This window comes from Pseudorca crassidens, chromosome 12, assembly GCF_039906515.1.
Source record: "Pseudorca crassidens isolate mPseCra1 chromosome 12, mPseCra1.hap1, whole genome shotgun sequence".
NCBI lineage: Eukaryota > Metazoa > Chordata > Mammalia > Artiodactyla > Delphinidae > Pseudorca > Pseudorca crassidens.
The window spans coordinates 80,170,469-80,191,538 of NC_090307.1; the positions used below are offsets into that span (position 1 = coordinate 80,170,469).

Genomic DNA, 21,070 nt, shown 5'->3' on the forward strand with positions numbered 1-21,070 from the left:
GGGCCATGAGTAATCTCTGTACCTTCCCCTGAATTTTGCGGTTAACCTAAAATGGCTCATAATAACGTCTTAATTTTTTAAAAAGTTAGGATAGAAGTTGCCCTTGATGGGGCAGTCATTTGAATGGGGCTTGAGAGGGTTTCTGGGAACTGGAAGCGTTTAATTCTTGATCCAGCTGCAGGTTACACAGATGTGTTCTCAGAAAGTTTGGGGATCTGCATGCTCACTAGTGATGCACTCTTCTGTATACGATATCGCAATAAAACATTTACTTAAGAAGCTCAGCAATTCTACTCGGCGGGGATTTATCCTGAAAGAATAAATCCAACGGGTACAACAAGATGAGTACATAACTGTTCACCGTTACATTCTCTACAACAGTGTAAAAACGACTCAACCTCAGGGCCCACCAAGAGCAGATCAGTTAAATACTTTACGGTAGGTTCAGCCAATTTTTTAAAAAAGATGCTGTGTTTAAAAGTGACAGTTGTGTACTGAATGTGAACATACATTCCAACATAATGTTGTCTAAAAACAACGCTATGAAAACAGCACGAACGCCCATTGGGAAAACATCTAAATATATACAAATGTATATAAGTAAGGAAAGAAAATCAACCTGTTTTCCCCAAATAATAATAGCAATTATCTCTCAAGGCTGGGATTAAAGACTATGTTTGTTTTGCTTTGATTCATCTATATTTTCCAAACCGTCTCTTATACAAGAGACAAGAGACAAGAGACTATATATTTATTAGTCATGTAATGAATATTTTAAGCACCCAATATGGCCCCATGTGAGACAGCCGAGGGATCTCAAAAATATTGTTAGTGGTGAATCATTCATTGGCAAGTACTGCATCCTGGGCACGTGTGTGCTTATTTCATCATCTCCGTGACCCAATGACCAAAAGACAGACGATTCCCATTTTACAGACACACAGATCAGTAACCTGCTCAAGGTCACTAAACTTCAAAGAGGCAGACCCAGGATTTTAACTTAGTTTGTCTGGCAGAACATGTGTGGTTTAGTTTAGGTTTTCTTTCTAACTGACACCCCACACTGCCTCGCTTTAGGTGATCAGATTACACTGGTCAATTAGAGTTCTCAGCTCTAACTCACAAATCATAAAAACTTACACTGATGCCATTTGCAGCAACATGGACGGACCTAGAGATCACCATACTAAGTGAAGTAAGTCGGAGAAAGACAAATTATCATATGATATTGCTTATATGTGGAATCTTAAAAAATGATACAAATGAACTGATTTACAAAGCAGAAATAGACTTACAGACATAGAAAACAAACTTATGTTTACCAAAGGGGAAAGGGGGGAGGGAGGGATAAACGAGGCGTTTGGGATTAACATACACACACTACTATATATAAAATAGATGAACAACAAGGTGCTACTGTATAGCAGAGAACTATACTCAATATCTTATAATGACCTATAATGGAAAAGAATCTAAAAAAGAATATATATATGTATAACTGAGTCATTTTGCTATATACCTGAAACTAACACATCGTAAATCAATTATATTTCAGTAATTTTTAAAAAACACACTGATGTGTTGCGAAATAATGATCAGAAATTAACGCCAACCACACGCTCCTAAACCACCTCCATGAAAAACAAGTGAGAGGGGCCCGTCACAAAGCCATGCCTGGCGGGTTTCCATTTATACGAAACACTCAGAGAGGCAGAGCCATAGAGACAGAAAGTAGACCAGTGGTTGCCTGGGGCTGTGGAAAGAGAGAGGGAATCACTGCTAATAGCAAAGGAGTTTCTTTGACGGGGATGAAAATGTTCCAAAATTAGACTGTTACACAACCCTGTGATTACACGACAAACTGAGGACACTTTATTTTTTTTTATTTTTTGCGGTACACGAGCCTCTCACTGTTGTGGCCTCTCCCGTTGCGGAGCACGGGCTCCGGACGCGCAGGCTCAGCGGCCATGGCTCACGGGCCCAGCCACTCCGCGGCACGTGGGATCCTCCCGGACCGGGTCACGAACCCGTGTCCCCTGCATCGGCGGGCGGACTCTCAACCACTGCGCCACCAGGGAAGCCCTCAACTGTGGACACTTTAAATGGGTGAAATGCAGGGGATGTGAGTTATATCTCAATAAGGACATTAAGAAAGAAGTTAGTGCATAATCATGACAACAATAGGCATTAATTAAAAATAGGCATTCGTCGAGCTGTGTCCTGGGCACTGTGTTCGACTTTACTCTCGACAAGCCTTGGCCCACATAACTCTCAATCAATCCTATCAGGTAGGCACAGTTTTCTCCCCAACCTAGAGATGGGAACACTGAGACCTGCCCAAGGTCACACAGACGGGAAGCACTGTGTAAACCAGGAACCATCTCAGACCAGATTTCTCGAAGAGTTTCCAGCTAATTGCATCCAAAGTGCATGCACACGTGACACACGCACCTCTCTGTCCTGCTTGATTGAAAGCAGAGGAATTAGGAGGACAAACTCCCCAATTCTGGTTCCATCTTTTTGGCACTCAAATCCTCAGAGCCAAGAGCTCAGCCCTCAGCTAAGCTCCTCTGCCCTCAACTCTGGCCCCCCAGGCTGACCCTGGGCCCCCTATAAGGTCTGTCCCGTGAGCGCCTGATACACAGGTGCCCATGTCACACCCTGGAAGGCCCTGTCTGTTGTCCCCTCAAGGGTTCCCTGGACGGAAGCTTTTCCAGTTTCCCTGCTCCTCGCTCTGAGCCCTCTCTCCAGGCCCCTGTGAGGTCACAGCTGCCATGGGAACGGGAGGCAGAGACACCTTGAGCCTGGCATCTCACCTCATTATTTTGGGTATCAGATTTCAACCTGAGGGAAATATACACCCTTCCATGGGGCTGGTGGGAGTTTAATCTGCCCAATTTTGCGGGGGGGGGGGGGGGGGGGGGGGGGCAGGGCGGAGTGACTTGTCATTTTGTATCAAAAGTTTAAACAAAAAAGTATACGCCTGTACTGTCCAATACAGAGCCACATGTGGCTACTGAAATGTGCTGAAGTGTAAAAAAAAAATACTGGCTTTAAAAGACCTAGTACGAAAAAAACATAAACTGTCTTAATAATTTTTATATTAATTATATTTGAAATAATATTTTAGTTACAATGGGTTAAATATATTATTAAACTAACTTCACCTGTTTCTTTACTTTTTTTTTTTTAATGTGGCTACTAGAAAATCGGGAATTACATTCCATCTATTGCTCGTTGAAAATTTAGAATTATTCCACCTTGCATTATATTTGTGCTGGAGAGTGCTTGGTACACGCGCTCTGAAGCAGGAACTTGATCCCTAGGAATGAATCCTGAGTAACCGAGACATATGTACAAAGATAAACAGATAAGAGTAATCATCGTTGCCTGTTTCAAACAGTAAAAAATGGGGGCAATGCCGGGCCACGGGAAACGGGTTAAATAAATCCTGACGCATCCTAGACGGCCTGAGAAAATATGTTTAAAATATCGCGGGACATCGGAAAATGTTCATGGAATATCATGACATGGAAAAACCAACAGGCAACAAAGATCTCATTTACATCCAAGTTCATATTGTTATACAAGTGTGTGCGCAAGAAAAATTAGGAAAGGTTCACAACAAAATAGTAAATTGTTCCAGAAGGTAGAATGACAGGACATTTCCCTCCTCTAGCTCCTTATCTTTGCTTACCTGTCCTTTAACTTTTCTGCAATTAATAGGGATTACGTGTGTCATCTTATTTAAATTAAAAAAATTTTAACTTCAACAGCTATAATGAAAAGTAAAACAGAAAATACCTAGCGCTGGTGACACTGTGGAGAAACTGGACCCCTCAGACGTTGCTGGTGGGAATGGAAAATTGTGCAGCTGCTGTGGAAAAGAGTTTGGTGACTCCTCAATAAATTAAACATAGATTTACCACACAATCCAGAAATTCTGCTCCTAAGTATATAACCAAGATAAATGAAAACATACGCCCACAGAAAAACCCATAAATGAATGTTCACAGCACTACGATGCATAACAGCCAAAAGGTAGAAACAACCCAGATGTCCATCAACAGGTGACTGGATTAAGCAAGCAGCTCATGCAGCTCAATATCAAAAAAAAACCCAGTCAAAAAACGGGTGGAAGATCTAAACAGACATTTCTCCGAAGAAGACACACAGATGGGCAAAGAGCACATGAAAAGACGCTCAACATCACTAATTATCAGAGAAATGCAAATCAAAACTACAATGAGGTATCACCTCATACTGGTCAGAATGGCCGTCATCAAAAAGTCGACAAACAGAGCTGCAATGAACATCTTGGTACATGACTCTTTTTGAATTATGGTTTTCTCAGGGTAGATGCCCAGTAGTGGGATTGCTGGGTCATATGGTAGTTCTATTTTTAGTTTTTGAAGGAACTTCCATACTGTTCTCCATAGTGGCTGTATCAATTTACATTCCCACCAACAGTGCAAGAGGGTTCCCTTTTCTCCACACCCTCTCCAGCAGTACTGTTTGTAGATTTTTTGATGATGACCATTCTGACCGTGTGAGATGATATCTCATTGCAGTTTGGATTTGCATTTCTCTAATGATTAATGATGTTGAGCATTCTTACATGGAAGTAACCTAAGTGTCCATCAACAGATGAATGGATAAAGAAGATGTGGCAGATATATACAATGGAATATTACTCAGCCATAAAAAGGAACGAAAACTGAGTTATTTGTAGTGAGGTGGATAGACCTAGAGTCTGTCATACAGAGTGAAGTAAGTCAGAAAAAGAAAAACAAATACTGTATGCTAACACATATATATGGAATCTAAAAAAAGAAGGAAAAAAAAGTCAGAAGAACCTAGGGGCAAGATGGGAATAAAGATGCAGACCCACTAGAGAATGGACTTGAGGATATGGGGAGGGGGAAGGGTAAGCTGGGACAAAGTAAGAGAGTGGCGTGGACATATACACACTACCAAACGTAAAACAGATAGCTAGTGGGAAGCAGCCGCATAGCCCAGGGAAGCCCACCCCTCTAGGTGCTTTGTGACCACCTAGAGGGGTGGGATAGGGAGGGTGGGAGGGAGGAAGACGCAAGAGGGAAGAGATATGGGAACATATGTATATGTATAACTGATTCACTTTGCTATAAAGCAGAAACTAACACACCATTGTAAAGCAATTATACTCTAATAAAGATGTTCAAAAAAAAAAGTCTACAAACAAACGCTGGGGAGGGTGTGGAGAAAAGGGGACCCTCTTGCACTGTTGGTGGGAATGTAAATGCATACAGCCACTGTGGAGAACAGTATGGAGGTTCCTTAAAAAACTGAAAATAGTACTACCATACGACCCAGCAATCCCACTACTGGGCATATATCTGGAGAAAACTAATTTGAAAGATACATGCACCCCAATGTTCACTGAAGCACTCTTACAATAGCCAGGACATGGAAGCAACGTAAATGTCCACCGAAAGAGGTATGGATAAAGAAGATGGGGTACATATATACAATGGAATATTGCTCAGCCATAAAAAAGAATGAAATAATGCCATTTGCAGCAACATGGATGGACCTAGAGATTGTCATACTGAGTGAAGTAAGTCAGAAAGAGAAAGATAAGTATCATATGATATCACTTATAAGTGGAATTTTAAAAAATGATACAAATGGACTTACTTACAAAACAGAAACAGACTCACAGACTTCAAAAACAAACTTATGGTTACCAAAGGGGAAAGATGGAGGGGAGGGATAAATCAGGAGTTAGGGATGAACATAAACAAACTACTACATCTAAAACCGATAATCAACAAGGACCTACTGTATAGCACAGGGAACTCTACTCAGTGTTCTGTAATAACCTATATGGGAAAAGAATCTGAAAAAGAATGGATATAAGTATATGTATAACTGAATCACTTTGCTGTACACCTGAAACTAACACAACATTGTAAATCAACTATACTCCAATAGAAATTTAAAATTAAATTTAAAAAATAAGTACTAGGGGTGTAATGTACATGGTAAATATAATTAACACTGCCGTATGTTATATATGAAAGTTACTGAGAGAAAATCCTAAGAGTTCTCATCACAAGAAAAAAAGGTTTTTTTCTATTTCTTTAATTTTGTATCTATATGAAATGATGGATGTTCACTAAACTTATTGCGATCATCACTTCGTGATGTATGTAAGTCAAATCATTATGCTGCACACCTTAAACTTATAGAGTGCTGTATGTCAATTATATCTCAGTAAAACTGGAAGAAGAAAAAAGGCCGGCAGCACAAATAGTTTATTCCTCCCATATTCAGTTTGCTTGTTTACTAAAAACTACATATTTAAGGAAACAAAGAACAATATTTGATTAAAAATTGACTTAATAAAAAAGTGTTCTATCCATACAATGGAATATTATTTGGCCATAAAAAAGGATGGAGTAACTGACACCTGCTACGACGTGGATGAACCTGGAACACATTCTGCTGAGGCAAAGAAACCAGACACAGAAGGCCACATAGTGTGTGATTCCACTGATGTGAAATGCCCAGAACAGGCAAATCTACGGACACAGAAAGTGCGTGAGTGGGGTGCTAATGGATATGGGGTCTCTGCCTGGCCCTGGCCCCAACGGTCAGGCTGCCGCCCTGGTATGCTAAGCAAGGAGTCACTGGGGAAGGAGAGTCGTACGGACCAGGGGTCAGAGACAACACTCAGGAAGGAGGGCGGGAGGAGACTAGGCACCCAAAATCTCCCACGAGGTCCAGCCTCCCTCACATGACTTGCGAGGAAACCGAAGATCCCCATTTACCCATGTCCGCTACGGGGCGGTCAGGACTATTTGAGCCTGGTGGCGAGGGGCATATAGAATACCACTTGCTTCTTCCTCCCAGAATCTGGGCTGCCCTCAGGGGTGTGAGGGCCAGACGGACTCCTCCGTGGCACACCTGTATCTGCTCAACCCTCTGACAGGTGCCCCCACCACTCATTAAGAGATATTTACTGAGTGCCTCTGGTTTGCTGGGCACCTGCCAGATACCAAGGATGCAGACACAAGAGGCAGAGCCCTCACCTCGCTGGGATCCAGGGTCCTAAGTGCAGTGTCCGCTTGCCAAGGAGCACCAAGGTTGGAGTAGGGCTTCCGGTCCATGGGGATGGGGTGGGAGGTGATGCCCAGTGGGATCCCAGGGGCTGAGGGCTGGCGCAGGCAGAGTGGGAAGAACTCGGGGAGCTCCAAGCCCTTTAGCACGGGTGGGAGGCAGACTAGGAACAGGGGCACAGGAGTGGGGGGCGCACACGTCACACTAAGGCACTCAGACTTCACCCTGAGTTTCCGGAGGGTGCTAAGCTACAGAACCACATCCCATGTGCCCGGTAACCGAACGGAGGGCTGATGCAGACGATGGGGCTGGGTACCCACTGAGAGGCGGGCAGCTGGAGCAGTCGAGGTAGGGAAGGGCGCTCAAGACACAGCTGAGAGAAGCGAGGGTGGTTGAGAGCATGCTGGCTGCTGTCTCCAGGGGCACCCCAAAGCCACCCTGCCTCCCTCCGCTTCCCCCTGCAGTGCCAGCCTGGATGCAGGCTCTGGGACTCCAAGTGGCATCACTGGGAAGGGCTTGGTGGCTTCCAGGACCCCCAAAGCTCTCCTGCTGGCTGTGTCCCGAGAGACTGGCCAGTACTCAACCCAGGCATTGGCTGAGGTCCTGCAACACAGAGATGCGCCCAGCCAGACGGAAAGGTGAGCTAACCCCATCGCTTCCAAGAGCTGCAGGTTCAACCCCCAGCTTCTCGTCTTACTAAACCTTCTCCCCAAGACTGTTAACTTCCTCCTCCGTAATTCAGAGATAATAATAGCACTGCCTACACGTGGCTGTTCATACCACGAAAAACAATCAAATCACATAAACAACATGCATAATCGTCAAAACGTGGGAACCCAAATGTCCATCTACTTGTGAACAGATGAACAAAATGCGGCATCTCCATCCAATGGAACATTATTCCACCACGAGACAGAATGAAGCAGTGACGCTTGATACAACCTGGATGAACCTTGAAAACATGACATTAAGAAGCCAGACACGCAAGGCCACTACTGTATGCTTCCTTTTATATGAATCTCCCAAAGTAAGCAAGTCCATAGAGACAGAAAGTAGGTTAGTGGTTGCCAGGGGCTACGAGTTGGGAGATTAGAGTGACTGCTGAAGCTTCTTTGTGGGGTGATGAAGATGGTCGGGAAATACAGTGGCGACGGCGGCACAGCATCGTGAATGTGCTTAATGACACTGAACTGTATGCTTCCCTGTCGGTCCAGTGGTTAGGACTCCATGCTTCCACGGTTGGGGGCCCAGGTTCAATCCCTGGCTGGGAAACTAAGATCCTGCAAGCCGCACGGTGCGGCCAAAATAAATAAATAAATAATAAAAATAAAATGGTTACGATGGTAAATTTCATGTTATGTGAATTTTGCCTCCATTGAAAAAAAAATGATATACACACTGAGCACTGAACCTGGCCGGAAGAGCGTAAGATCCTGGAGCCGCCATGCTTGCTAGTATTATGTCCCCAAAGCAATAATCTCATGGTACCTATGCGGCTCTTCAGCTGCCTCCAGGATCCCAGGGGAGAGAGAACTTGTGCCCCTCCTGGAATTACAGCCCAAGCAATGACTAAGCCGGGGCCTGGGCAGGGAGAGCGAGGGACCGGCCTCCACAGCCTGGAAGGGACCCTCCCCCACATGCCTGGCACCCACACGATGCTTCACGGTGCCGGATGCCCTGTTCCTCTCCTCCACCTGCCTGCCCCTTGCAAGCCATGTGCTGGGTGTGTACACATGCCAGACCACACCTCACTGCTGGGAATTTAAAGTAATCCAAAGATGCGCCTGGGTGCCCTCGGTCTTGAGAATGAAGTTATCAAACTCAATTCTATTCCAAAGCAGAAGCAACGACAAGAAGATTAATTGCTGGCCTTCCTCCGGCAGCTTTCAACCCTTTGCTCGAAAACGTCAACCCGCTTTGTAAGTGCAAAAGCTGAGGGGTTCCCAGGAAGAGCTGCCCCAGGCCCATGCCAGCCTGAGGACGGCATTTATTTTAGGTACCGAGGGTCTTGTTAGGATATTTCCTTTTGTTTTGTTTGCTGCACAGAATGAATCCTCCAAATCTGAGGACTGGAGGGGACTCTGGGACAGACTGGAGGGACATGATTTTAGAAAACATTCTCCCCTCATGAGCAACGAGACAACTCAGGAAGCTGTCAGAGTGGGTGAGCATGACTCAAAATCGCACAGACCATGCTCTGCTCATCCGCGCTCACCTTCCTACGGCTAGCCTCTGTTCTTTCCCATTTGCCTTAGAGCAGTAATAATAACCACCAAGTGTCAGCACTTACTCAGAGGCAGGAACTAAGCCAAACACTTGACACACATGATCTTACTTAGTCCTCATCACAGTGCCTGCCTCTCCTGGGGGTTATCACACCCATTTTACAGATATGGAAACTGACTCTCAGAGAGGGTAAGTGACTCGCTGAAGGTCACACGGATATGAGCGGCAGAACTGGGATTTGAACCCAGGTCTGTGACTCCGGAATCTGTTCTCATGACCATCTGCTGTGCTGTCTGCCAAAACTAAGAAGCGACTGGGACAATGAATACATACCATTTACATCACTAAACAAAGAGAGACGCCTCCATTTTAATGAAAAGAGTAAGATGAGGAAGGGAGAAAAGCAACAGTTAATCAGTGGAGATTTGGGCACTTTTCAGAGTCTCTAGGAAACTGGTTTTCACATTCTTCCGGAACTATCTTCAGCTCCAGATTTACCAAAAGCATGAGGGCTTATTATGGTAGGACATTTAGGTAAAGAACTCCAGTATCAGGACTTCCCTGGTGGTCCAGTGGTTAAGACTCCACGCTTCCAAAGCAGGGGGCGTGGGGTAGACCCCTGACTGGGGAACTAAGATCCCACATGCCACACAGCATGGCCAAAAAATATTAAAAAAACAAAAAAAACCTCCAGTTCCTTCTACAAGGAGCTAACACAGACTTTGCATTCCACTATGAACCTGTGAAGCACTGCACAAAATTAGAAAAAGAATTTAAGACATCACTAAGCTTGAAAGAAAGGGAAATCCCCAGGTGCCAGAAGCAAGGAGGGGACTCAGACCCAGCAAGTGAGGTGGCCCAGGGGTACCAGAATATTTCCAGGCTCTCACAGCAAAGGTGTGGCTTCTAGCCCACTGAGTGACAGCAGTGGCCTTGGGTCCATACGAGTTAGAAGTGAGACTCCTATCAAAAGCTAGAGCACAGAGGACTGCCTCTCCATATAAGGTGGGACAGAAAAATGTTCCCTGCTGGCCCAGAGAATCAACAAGGAAGCTGACTCTGCAGAAGAGGTGGCAGGGTGCAGAGGAGAGGAGGGGGACTCTATGATGAATCAAAACTCCAGGCCTGTGTCATTCACAAGAGCAAAATCCAAACCTCTGTGGCACAGGAAAGCCAAATTGAGGAATTAACGTAAAAAGTGTTTCCAGACCAGCGAAAGCCCTAAGGTACCCAGAACAACAAATGCAAAGCACTGTGTGAGGTACTTCTATAGCCCAGGGCACAGGGTACTCTCATGGGAGAGGTACTTCAGCTAAGCCCACCTCTACTTGGTGTGGCCTCAGCATGAATCTGGAGATGACTGAAAACCAGGGGGGAGCCAGCCCAAAGATGAGCTCCGAATGAAAAACCAAACTACACAGCAAATGACCACCATATGGGATAATCAGCAGACACAGTTAATAAATGGAATGGACCCCCAAGAAGATGAGACAGCAGAAACTATGCAGTAAGCTTTAAATTATTACGAATAATATAAGAACAGTGCCCTGTGATAAAAGCAGTGAATCTGAAAACCTTACAGAACTTACAAAATGTTTTTTTTTAAGTCTATGGAATTTAAAAAACTAAGTTGGGTTAAGGCAGCAAAGCTGTAATAGCTAAAGAGAGAATTAGTGAATTGGAAGACAGACCTAAGGAAACAAATCAAAATTCAGCACAGAGCAACAAAAAGATAGGAAATATGCAAGAAAAGTAAAGAGGCATTCAGGACAGGATGACACGGTTCATCCCCTTCCAAAGTAATTACTGAGGAAAAAGATTAGGAGAAAGGGGAGAGGTAATATCTTCATTATGGAAGATATCAGTCAATTTATAATAATACAGCATAAACCATTCCCAGGCAGGATAAATTAAATCCACACCTACACAAAGCACCTAAAAAAAACACCACCAACAAATATTTTTAAACAGAGGGGAAAAAGCAGATTTCTACAAAGAAACATCAATCAGACAAAAGAGATGACTTTTCAACAGCAAGAAGAGACCAAAAACTCAGTGCTGAGAGAAAACATGCAGCAACCTCGAATTTTATACCCAGCCAAATGATCATTCCTGCAGCCTGGCAAAATAAAGACATTTTCAGACCAAGCTGACAACTCACAGACACTTGTTGCAAACTCCATGGAAAGGTGTGTTACATAAGAAGAAACTGAATTTGGGGACTTCCCTGGTGGTCCAGTGGGTAGGACTCTGTGCTCCCAAGGCAGGGGGCCCGGGTTCGATCCCTGGTTGGGGAACTAGATCCCGTATGCATGCTGTGACTAAGAGTTTGCATGCAACAACTAAGAAGCTCGCACGCCCCAACTAAAAAAGGATCCTGCATGCCGCAACAAAGATCCTGCATGCCACAACTAAGACCTCATACAGCCAAAATAAATAACTATTAAAAAAAACCCTGAACCTATAAGGAAGAATGGTTGCAAAAATTAAGAGTCTGCATAAAACAAAAACCAATATGTAGGTTTTTAAATTAAAGAAAAAATACTACAGAGTGATACAAATTAAAGCATGCTAAGGTCCCTGATCCTTAGCACAACATCAAGAAAATGACAAACTTGACGCATGTCAAAGATGGCAGGTGTGTCACAAGTGATATGAATTACTGAAGGAAGTTACAGAATACCCTTAAAAAGGAGATATATGGCCAGCCTCTGAAAGGTTTACAATCGAAACGATCTGTACCTGCCAACAACTACTGAACACTTACGACGTGTGAAGAGCTTTACTCAAATTCTCATTCAATCCTCACAGCAGCCCTGGGACACATTCCCATCATACAGATGAGGAAACTAAGACTCAGGGAGGCGAAGTTTCTTGCTTAGACAGTAAACAGCAGCGTCGTGATTCAAACCCACATCTACCTGCTGCTAAAGGTCAAGGTGGTGGAAGGCTAGTCTGTGTCCACGTGGGACTCTGGCTGAGGCCTTGGAGATGCAGGAGAGGACAAGATAAGGGAACTCCTGAGAACTACCAGGTGGGTAAGGCCTGTGAAGTGCCGGGTGCTCACCTGGGGTTCTCTGATCACTGAGACCCTGGCATGGGTGCTCAGGAGCTGGGAAGGGCCCCCCCCCACCCCCCACCCCCCCGCTTTCTCTTTCCATCGTTGTATAACTCAGCCACACCAACCGTGCTGCTGTCTCCTGCCTGGCCACCCGCCCTCCCTCCCAGAGGTACCTGGGCCCTGAGACCTAACTGCTCCCTTTCACCTCCCAGGGAGCTGTGCTGAGAACAGAAGGCCCACTTCTGACAGCCTGCCCGTCCACAAAGGTCACACTGTTGGGACAACAAAGGGCCTTTTTGTCCTCACGCTTAAGGTGATTTCCACCACTGGCAGAAATCACCCACTTGACCTTCTGGTTTTATGAATTAATAATAAAGATGGAGCCGGCGACAGGATGGCTGGCAGGACCAGGGTGCCAGGCTCCTCCTCGTCACCTTGCCCAGCCTCTCCAGGCTGGAAAAAGGAGGCCCTGCCTTATCTTCCCAAAGCAGTGGGCACTCCTGAGCCAAAAACGCCTTGTTCCCCGGGCTTGAGATAGCAGATACTAAAGTGCTTTGCAAAAGTAGAAGCATCTTATCGCGGCGTTTTTTCTGTAGGATTGGGCCGTATGGCATATCTGAGCAGTGATTAAATGCCATGCTACATTCTGGGGACCATTAACTCACAGAAAAATTACCCTGCCAGCGTGGGGATGGGGGAGGCGAGAAAGAAAGATGCATGAGGGATCTAATTACTACTAATCCGTGGAGCTGAGAAGTCTTGGAGTGGATTGCGGTTGCTTTCACGCAGAGAAAACACAACTTCTGAAACAGACGTGAGCCACACAGTCAGACCCAGGAAATGGAGGGGGTCTCTTCTTCTTAGCCCTCCCCACACCCCTCACACTGCTCATCACCAAGCTTGCCCTCCCTGGGGGTTTGGGGGGCATAGCCCACACTTCTAGAACTTTCCACATCACCCAGAGCTAATCCTATCTGCCTTGAGGTCCGATTCTCCCCTTGCCAGCTGGGCAAACAAGTGTGTGGAACACTGTTAACAAGGTCATGGGGCAGCAGTGTTGACTCTCACAGATAATACGACTTGGGGTCACTCACACTCTCCACCTATGTTGTCACATGGGAGAGGCAGTTTCTCCTTGCACCCAAAAGAGTTTTTTTTTTTTTTTACAGTGTATTCCTAAATTTATTTTTATTGAGTATGGTTGCTTTACAATGCTGTGTTAGCCTCCACTGCACAACAAGATGAATCCGCCATACATACACATACAGATGCCCCCTCCCTTTTGGACTTCCCTCCCATTTAGGCTACCACAGGGCATTAGGTGCCTTCCCCGTCCTATACAGCACGTTCCCATCAGCTGTCCATTTTATACATAGTATCAATAATATATATGTGTCAATCCCAGTCTCCGAGTTCCTCCCACCCCACCCCTTTCCCCCTTGGCATCCATACATTTGTTCTCTACCCGTGTCTACTTCTGCTGTGCAAGTGAGATCATCTATACCATTAAAGAGGCCTTGTTTTGAATTTGGGTTCCACACACCACATCTAAGTGACCTTTATTTTAATTATATTTTCTTTGTTTTTATTGAAGTATAATTGATTTATAACATCAAAATCGTGTTAGCTGCAGGTGTACAGCAGTGATTCAGTTACACGTATGCATCTAAGTGACCCTGAGCAGTCACCTGCATGTCTGAGCCTCAGTTTCCTCATCTGTAAACGAGTAACAGAAGTCCCACTGGGCTCTCAGGAGGATGAGATGATGGATGGAAAAGGCCCAAGAAAGAGCAGCTGTTACCTCATCCACAGCTCTAGACGGTCTCGTTGACTGCCACGTCTTCAAAGGGGTGGAGACGGCGGCTCAGAGAGGGCTGGGCCTGGAGCAGGCGTCCCAGCACTGCCGCGTGGGGCAAGCCCGATGATCGCCGGCCTCCGAGCCCTATTCTGCAGCTACTGCTAACACGGGACGACCGGATCCAGGTGCACAGAGTGCAAAACGGGCCAGGGCAGGGGGTGCTTCTGGGTGCCCAGGAATTAGTTCACTTGCTACCCAGCCCTTTCCCACACGTTTCCACACTGGGAGCACCCAGGGAGTGGGCAGAGGTCTGGACAACCCACCCGACCAAGGCAGAAAAGGTTCCAGAGGGCTGGGGTCACTTGGCCCTCCCTGCTGTGGTCATGGGCCCCTGAGAGCTCAGCCTTTGGGGACCAGTCCTCCCAGATATGTTTGCTCCTCCCTCAGCAGGGAGCCACCATTATTCATTCTTCTCAAGAGCTTTAAGTGCTCTTATTATTACTTTCTATTTGGGATCTGATTTACATACTGTGGAATGCATCGTCACTGTTTTAAGAATCTCAGGAAAGTTGAGGGTCTACAGCTCCCAGGGCCCCACGTACACAATTCTGCACCCCACTTTATGGGTTTCAGAGACTCCCCAAGGACCCCAAGTTAAAACCACAGTCCACCCCAGAGGAAACGGAAAGGGAGCCAATAGGTCTTGTTGGCCATTCAGCTTCACAAGCCTTGGTGACAACAGGAATGAACACAGTGGAACCGGCCGGTCCGCCCTTACCCCTCAAGGCCCCGAGCTTCAGGAAGGCAGGGGAGGTGACATGCCACCAGGGCATGTGGCATGTGGTGAAGGGGCTGAGGCTGTGGTCTGGGGCTGCTTGAAGACTTTATAACCCAGGAGTACTGCCCAGCCAGGAGATTCCAGTGGAAAATGCAGCCCAGGCCACACAGGCCTCCCGCATCTCTGGTTCCCTCCCCAAAGGATGAGGTCCGGGGGTCAGACCAGGACTTGAATCCCGCCTCTGCTTCCCAGAGGCCTGTGGCAGTCACGTCCTCTCTTCAACCTTGACTTCCCCATCTCTGGAATGGGAAGGCCACAGTGTTCCTGGGAGGATTCCATGAGCCACCGCGGGGAAACTTCATAGCTCAGCACAGTGTTTGGCAGGTGACAGGCGCCCGATAAACATTAGCTGTGGAGCTGCCCTGGAGCCCGAAGGAAAAAATAGACCCCTCCACTTTTCCCAGATTCCTCCTCGCATTCTTTCCTTTCCAATTCCAGAAGCAGACACGGGGTTGGGGGGACAGGAAGCGGGTGCCACCTCCAGGCCAGCTCAAGGTGGGGACAGGGAACACGCTACAGTGAGTGACTCCTTTCTTCCTGTCCAGCGTCCACGTCACACCTTGGGACACACACTGGGCTGGACACCACGCCTGCCACGGAGAAAGGCCAGCTCACCACTCGGACACACGACTAGAATGCCTTCGCTCGGGTTTCTAATATGAATTTTAACAGTCTAGGTAGTCAGCTTTCCTGGCGCAGAAAAGATGTTTGGGAGTACTTGTCTATGTTTTAAATCAGTCGATGAGACTCTGACAGGCAAGGCGAGGTGGGCGTGCAGACCCAAGGATGCCCTGCGTGAGCGAGCTTGCGCTCAGGCCTATTTTTGGCAGGGCTGACGTGGCCGAGGCCAGCTGCTGGTGAGGCACTAGATTTTATACCGGACACTGGCTCCTGGGCAATACTCCCTGGGTTATAAAGTCCCCAGGGCCTTCACCCCTTCAACGTGAACCTCTTGTGTTCTCACTGAGTACAAAGGTACTGAGTACTCCCCACTCTCAGGCAGCTCCAAGTTTCAAGGGGGTGGCAGGCGACGAAGCTGACAATTATAACAGGGTGTGATGTGAGCTATTACGGGAGGGAATGCAGGGGCTGCAGGAGTGCTGACGATGGGCATTTAACACACAAAGGTAGGAAGGAGGGTAGCCAGGGATGGCTTTCTGGAAGGAAACAATAGCTAAGCTGAGCTCTGAACGAGGAAGACCATGAGTTTCATAAAGAGATGAGGCAGGGCTTCCCTGGTGGCGCAGTGGTTGAGAGTCCGCCTGCCGATGCAGGGGACACGGGTTCGTGCCCGGTCCGGGAGGATCCCACATGCCGCGGAGCGGCTGGGCCCATGAGCCATGGCCGCTGGGCCTGCGCGTCCGGAGCCTGTGCTCTGCAACGGGAGAGGCCACAGCAGTGAGAGGCCTGCGTACCGCCCAAAAAAAAAAAAAAGAGAGAGAGAGACGGGGCAAAGAGGAAACGTGCGCAATCTTCACCTGGGTGGTGGTTACAGAAGTACGGCCATATGCAAACGCCGCATTATGTGAGATGGGAAGAGTGCTCCAGGCACAGGGAACCGATTGTACAAAGGCCTGGTGGTGAGAAAAATATACGGGCAGGCTGTTCCTACCCCTTCTCGGTTCCTAGAAATCTGAGGGGCAACGAAACACAGTGAAAGCACAGCAGTAGCAGGACAGTGAGCCTGGGCATCCTGAGATCCCTACTCCTCCGCTTATGAGCTGCGGGACGGGAGGCAAGTTGCTTTTACTCCTCTGAGCCTCTGTAAAATGGCCACAGTACCACCTTCCCTGGAGGACTACCATGAGGCTTCCAAGAGAGTGCATGCAAAGGGATCACCCTGGTCCTCAGAGAGGCGGGGGAAGCCTAGCAACCCTGTGGGCACAGCCTGTTCTCTGGCTGCCCGGGACCTAGGGCTCTTCCCCCTTCTCAGGGATGCTTCCCAAGGGTTCTTATAGGAACACTCCACCCAGCCCGCAGGATGCTGGGAGCTGACGTTCCCATACCAAGTCAAGCACTGCCACACATACATACACCCTCTTGTTGAATCTATACCGCCACCCCACGATCCAGGTGGGAGCACTAACGCTCAGAGAGGTAAAACGACTTGCTTAAGGTCATGCAGCTGTGAAGAAGCGGCACCGACTTAACTCTTACTTGTGGCTCAGAGCAACCAGGACCTCTCAAGGTATTCAAAGCATGGCTGATAATACTAAACACTTGTGCCTGTTCTAAATACTTCAGGTGAATTCACTCACTTAATCCTTCCCAACAACTCAGAAGAAGGTACCACTTTTATCCCGATTTTATAGTGCATGAAACTGAGGCACTCAGGGCGTAAATGACTTGCCCAAGGCTGCATACCTATCAAGACCCCTTAAATCAGGTTCCCATCCCAACCTGAGCCCCATGTCCACGTCCTCATCTCATACAAACCTCATTCATTGTCCTCAACTTGTTCCTGCCAAAGGACCTTTGCATTCGCTGTGCCCTCTGCTCCAAATGCACTTCCGACTGGTCTTCACGCAGCTGGCTCCTTCTTACTTGGGTCTATTCCATTATCACCTCCCCCGAGAAGCCCTCCTGGTCCCCTCGAAAGAAATGTTTCCTTGCCCCTCCCCCAACTCTCATGCCGTCGGATTGTATCTTCTTCACGGAACTTGACACCAGTGGGTTGATCTGTTTATGCTGTGCATCTCCCCTCGGGAAATCAACCTCTCTGGGTCTGAATGGATAAAAGTGCTCAGACTGTGCCAACCCCTTTCACAGAGCTAGGGGGAAGTTTCCACTTACTTGAAGTTCAGATAACGGAAGGCATTATCCTCCACTCTAGTCTGACCTCAGAACTCCTTCCCTGACCTCCTCTGTCTCCCCTCCCTCTTTGGGGTGTGAAATCTGAGTTCTGAGCAGCAAAAAGGGAAGTCACATCAGCCACCTCTAGGAAAGCAACAAAGCACGGGACCCTCAGCTTCTATCATCCGGGTCGGAGGCTGGGCCCAGGAAACTGACAAGATTCCCAGCATGCTCTGCAGCCCCATCATCTGTCAAACCCACAACCAGATGGAATTCCCCCAGACTGCCTGCCACGAGGGGCTGCCTGAGAGACTGTGGCCAGCCCACCCTTCCTGCAGAGATACCAGCCTCAGAGAACCCCCATTTCTAACCAGGCAGATTTAAGGCTGCCAGAGGGCACTCAAGCAATAATAAAAACAGGGGAAATCCAAGAAACTCAGGTGACAGGAATCCTACCTCCTCTCTCACGTGCGCCTTGTTGAACTAGACTTTATAAAACTTTTTGAATAAGTGAAAGTCACACATGGTTCAAAATGAAAACATAAAAAAGTTAACAGTGAAAAGCTCACCCCCCTTCATCTTTTCTACCAAATCCCCAATAAGTATTATTCTTAATTCCTTGATGCAAATAAAAGTTACAAAAATATACTCTTACTCCCCCTCTTCAAAAAAAAAAGGGGTTCCATATGATATATATGAACCACAACTTTTTTTTTCTCCAGTTGAAGATAGCTCTATATTTGTACACAGGAAGGTGTCCGCATACATGTCTGTGTATGTATGCATGTGTAGACGCAGACACCAGTTATTAAGGGCTTTCTGTAATTTTCACCCAATTCTCCTGGAAAGAAGTGTTTAGATTGGGAATCAGGTGTTTAGATTGGGAGTCAGGAGGGGTCATTTTTCAGCTCACGCACAAATGGCGGGGCCGCTCCCTCCAGCTGATCCACCATGGCCGCTGACTGTCTGCACTAAACTCGAAGCAGGCACCAGGAGCCAGCTCCTGACTGGAAATAACCGCTGCAGCTACCGTTTTCTTGAGCATTTATCTACAAAATACTAGCAGAAATCCCATTCTAGAAGGAAGGAAACAGAGACAGAGAGAGGTAAAGTGACTAGCCCAAGGACACACGGCCAGGAAGTAGCGCTGGCGGGGTTGACACCCGGTCTGCCCATTGCCGAAGCCAGTCTGCCCACTCACCTGGCCTCTCTCGGTCTTCAGTCCACACCCCCCTTCACAGCCCGTAATAGAACCGGGTGCCAGGGTCAAGTTCCCAGCCCGGCTGGACTTGGGCGGTCAGGCGCTTCCGCCATCACTTCCCTGCGGTCAGCTCGGCCCGCAGCCCGGCCTCCCGGTGCGGTGCGCCCTGCCCCAGGCGGATACGGGGCGCACAGCCTCTGCGGGCCCGGGAGTCCGGGCGAGCTCCACGAAGGTCGCCGGGCTCCAGCAAAGTGCTCTTCGGGCGCTGCCTCGCTTAATCCTCCCAGTTACCCATGGTGGGGTAGCGGGGGACCCGCCTGAAACCATTTTACAGACGGGAGGCTCAGAGACCCGCTCACCCGCGCTAAGGTCGCGGGGCCGGGCTCCCACCCAGCTCCCGCCGACTGAAAAACTTTCCTCCCCCTGCGTAATCCTGAATCCAAACGACTTTCAGGTGCGGGTCGCGTACAACAGCTGAGCGTCCATGGGCGCCAGCTTTCCCGGCCCGGGAGCCCGGACACCGCTCCCTCCCGGGTCCGCAGTCCCAGGTTCAGGGGTTCCCAGCCAACTCCGAGAGCACCGAGGCAGAGCTGCCGCGACACTTACTCAGCATCACCGCAGCCTGCAAAGTGGCCGGCGGGGACCCATTTGAAGGAGGGGGAGACTGAGGCGCAGAGAGAGCCAGCTACTAGTCCAAGGTCACACAGCGCGGTGGCCCGAAGCCCAGCGGGTGGCCGTAGGCTGGGAGCCCCCGTGCCAGCCGGCCGGCGGTCGCGGTCCCCGTCACCGTCCCCCGCGGGATACTCACAGCCTGTCTTGCCCTCGAGCTCCCGCACCTCCTCGGACGCGGAGTGGGTAGCGCCCATGGTGCCCGCGGCGGGGGCCCGGGGGCGCTCGTCCCTCCCAGGCCCTGTGCTGGCGTCGGCTGCGCAGCGGCGGGTCCGGCCTCGGGTCCGACACAGGTCGGGACGCCAGGAACTGGTCTGAGCCGCGGGTTCCGCGTGGGGTGCGAGCGCGGCCTCTTATAGCGGCGGCGGGCGGAGCGTCACGGTCCTAGTGCGCTCCGGCTTCGCGCATTGCCGGGAGTGGGGAGCGCCCCGCCCCGGGCCGGAAACGGCGGGGAGAGGGGTGAGGAGAGGAGGGGGACCCAGGTTCCCCATTCCCCACAACCGCGGCCGTGCTCGTCGCGCCTCACCCCTTCCGCACCCCTGCCGGCTGTGGGAAGAAGGTGTGAGCAGAGTTGGGGGTATAGGTAGGAGGCATCAGACCCCACGGAGGTTCCATGCCCTCCGCCACCCTCCCAGATGTCAGGAGGGAAACTCCCTGGGAACAATGGAGAAGGACAGCATTAATTATCTCTATGGTGAACAGCAATAAAGATAATATAATAATCATAATCGAACCTGAATGCACAAGTGGTGGGCTTTCGTTGGTTTATTCCAGGAAAGCCCACCCTGATGAAGTGGGCACACCCACGTACAAGACTGGCCTGTCCTAGCTACTCAGCCTAGTTGCTTAGGGTGGGGACGTTCTCAGTCTTCAGGTTCAGGGATTCTGACTCAGGCAGGGCCCAGGAGGCTGCATTTCAAACTACCAGAGAATGCCATCCTTCTGGGAGAAGTTTTGCCTGAAGCTGACTGAAGGAGTTGGGTTCCGTAACCAGGTTGGGTGACCCCGGCCAGTCCTGCCACCTATCTAACCATGATTCCTTCTCCTTAAGATGGGGATAATAATAGTTAATGAGACATAGATCAGAAAGGCCTGGCCTGGGACACAGCGCGAGACAGCCGCTGTGGAAGCATGTCCACTTTACAACAGAGGAACTGGTTCTCAGAAGGGTCACATAGCCAGGGCATCAATTCAAAGTCAACACTTTCCCTGTCTCAAGCCCAGGCCATTGTGCTCCACGTGCCTGGTGACGTGGCCATCAAGGATTGGCATGTATTCAGGGTCTGTCCTGGGTGCCATGCTCCGCTGACAGCGCTGGGGGGCGGCGGTCATGGAGACTTGATCCGGCTCACCTACATCCGCATCACAGAGCGCTGGGGA

At 48.7% G+C, this 21,070-nt stretch overlaps 1 protein-coding gene across 1 annotated transcript in view; it reads right to left on the reverse strand.

The window, feature by feature from the left end:
* The window catches only part of TESC (tescalcin), a 61,227-nt gene extending 41,180 nt beyond the window's left edge, over positions 1–20,047 (reverse strand). Inside the window, exon 1 of the mRNA XM_067700751.1 lies at positions 19,830–20,047. Within this exon, the coding sequence (XP_067556852.1) occupies positions 19,830–19,887 (58 nt within the window). The 5' untranslated portion in view covers positions 19,888–20,047. The remainder of the gene's footprint in view (positions 1–19,829) is intronic.
* Positions 20,048–21,070: the final 1,023 nt, after the last annotated feature.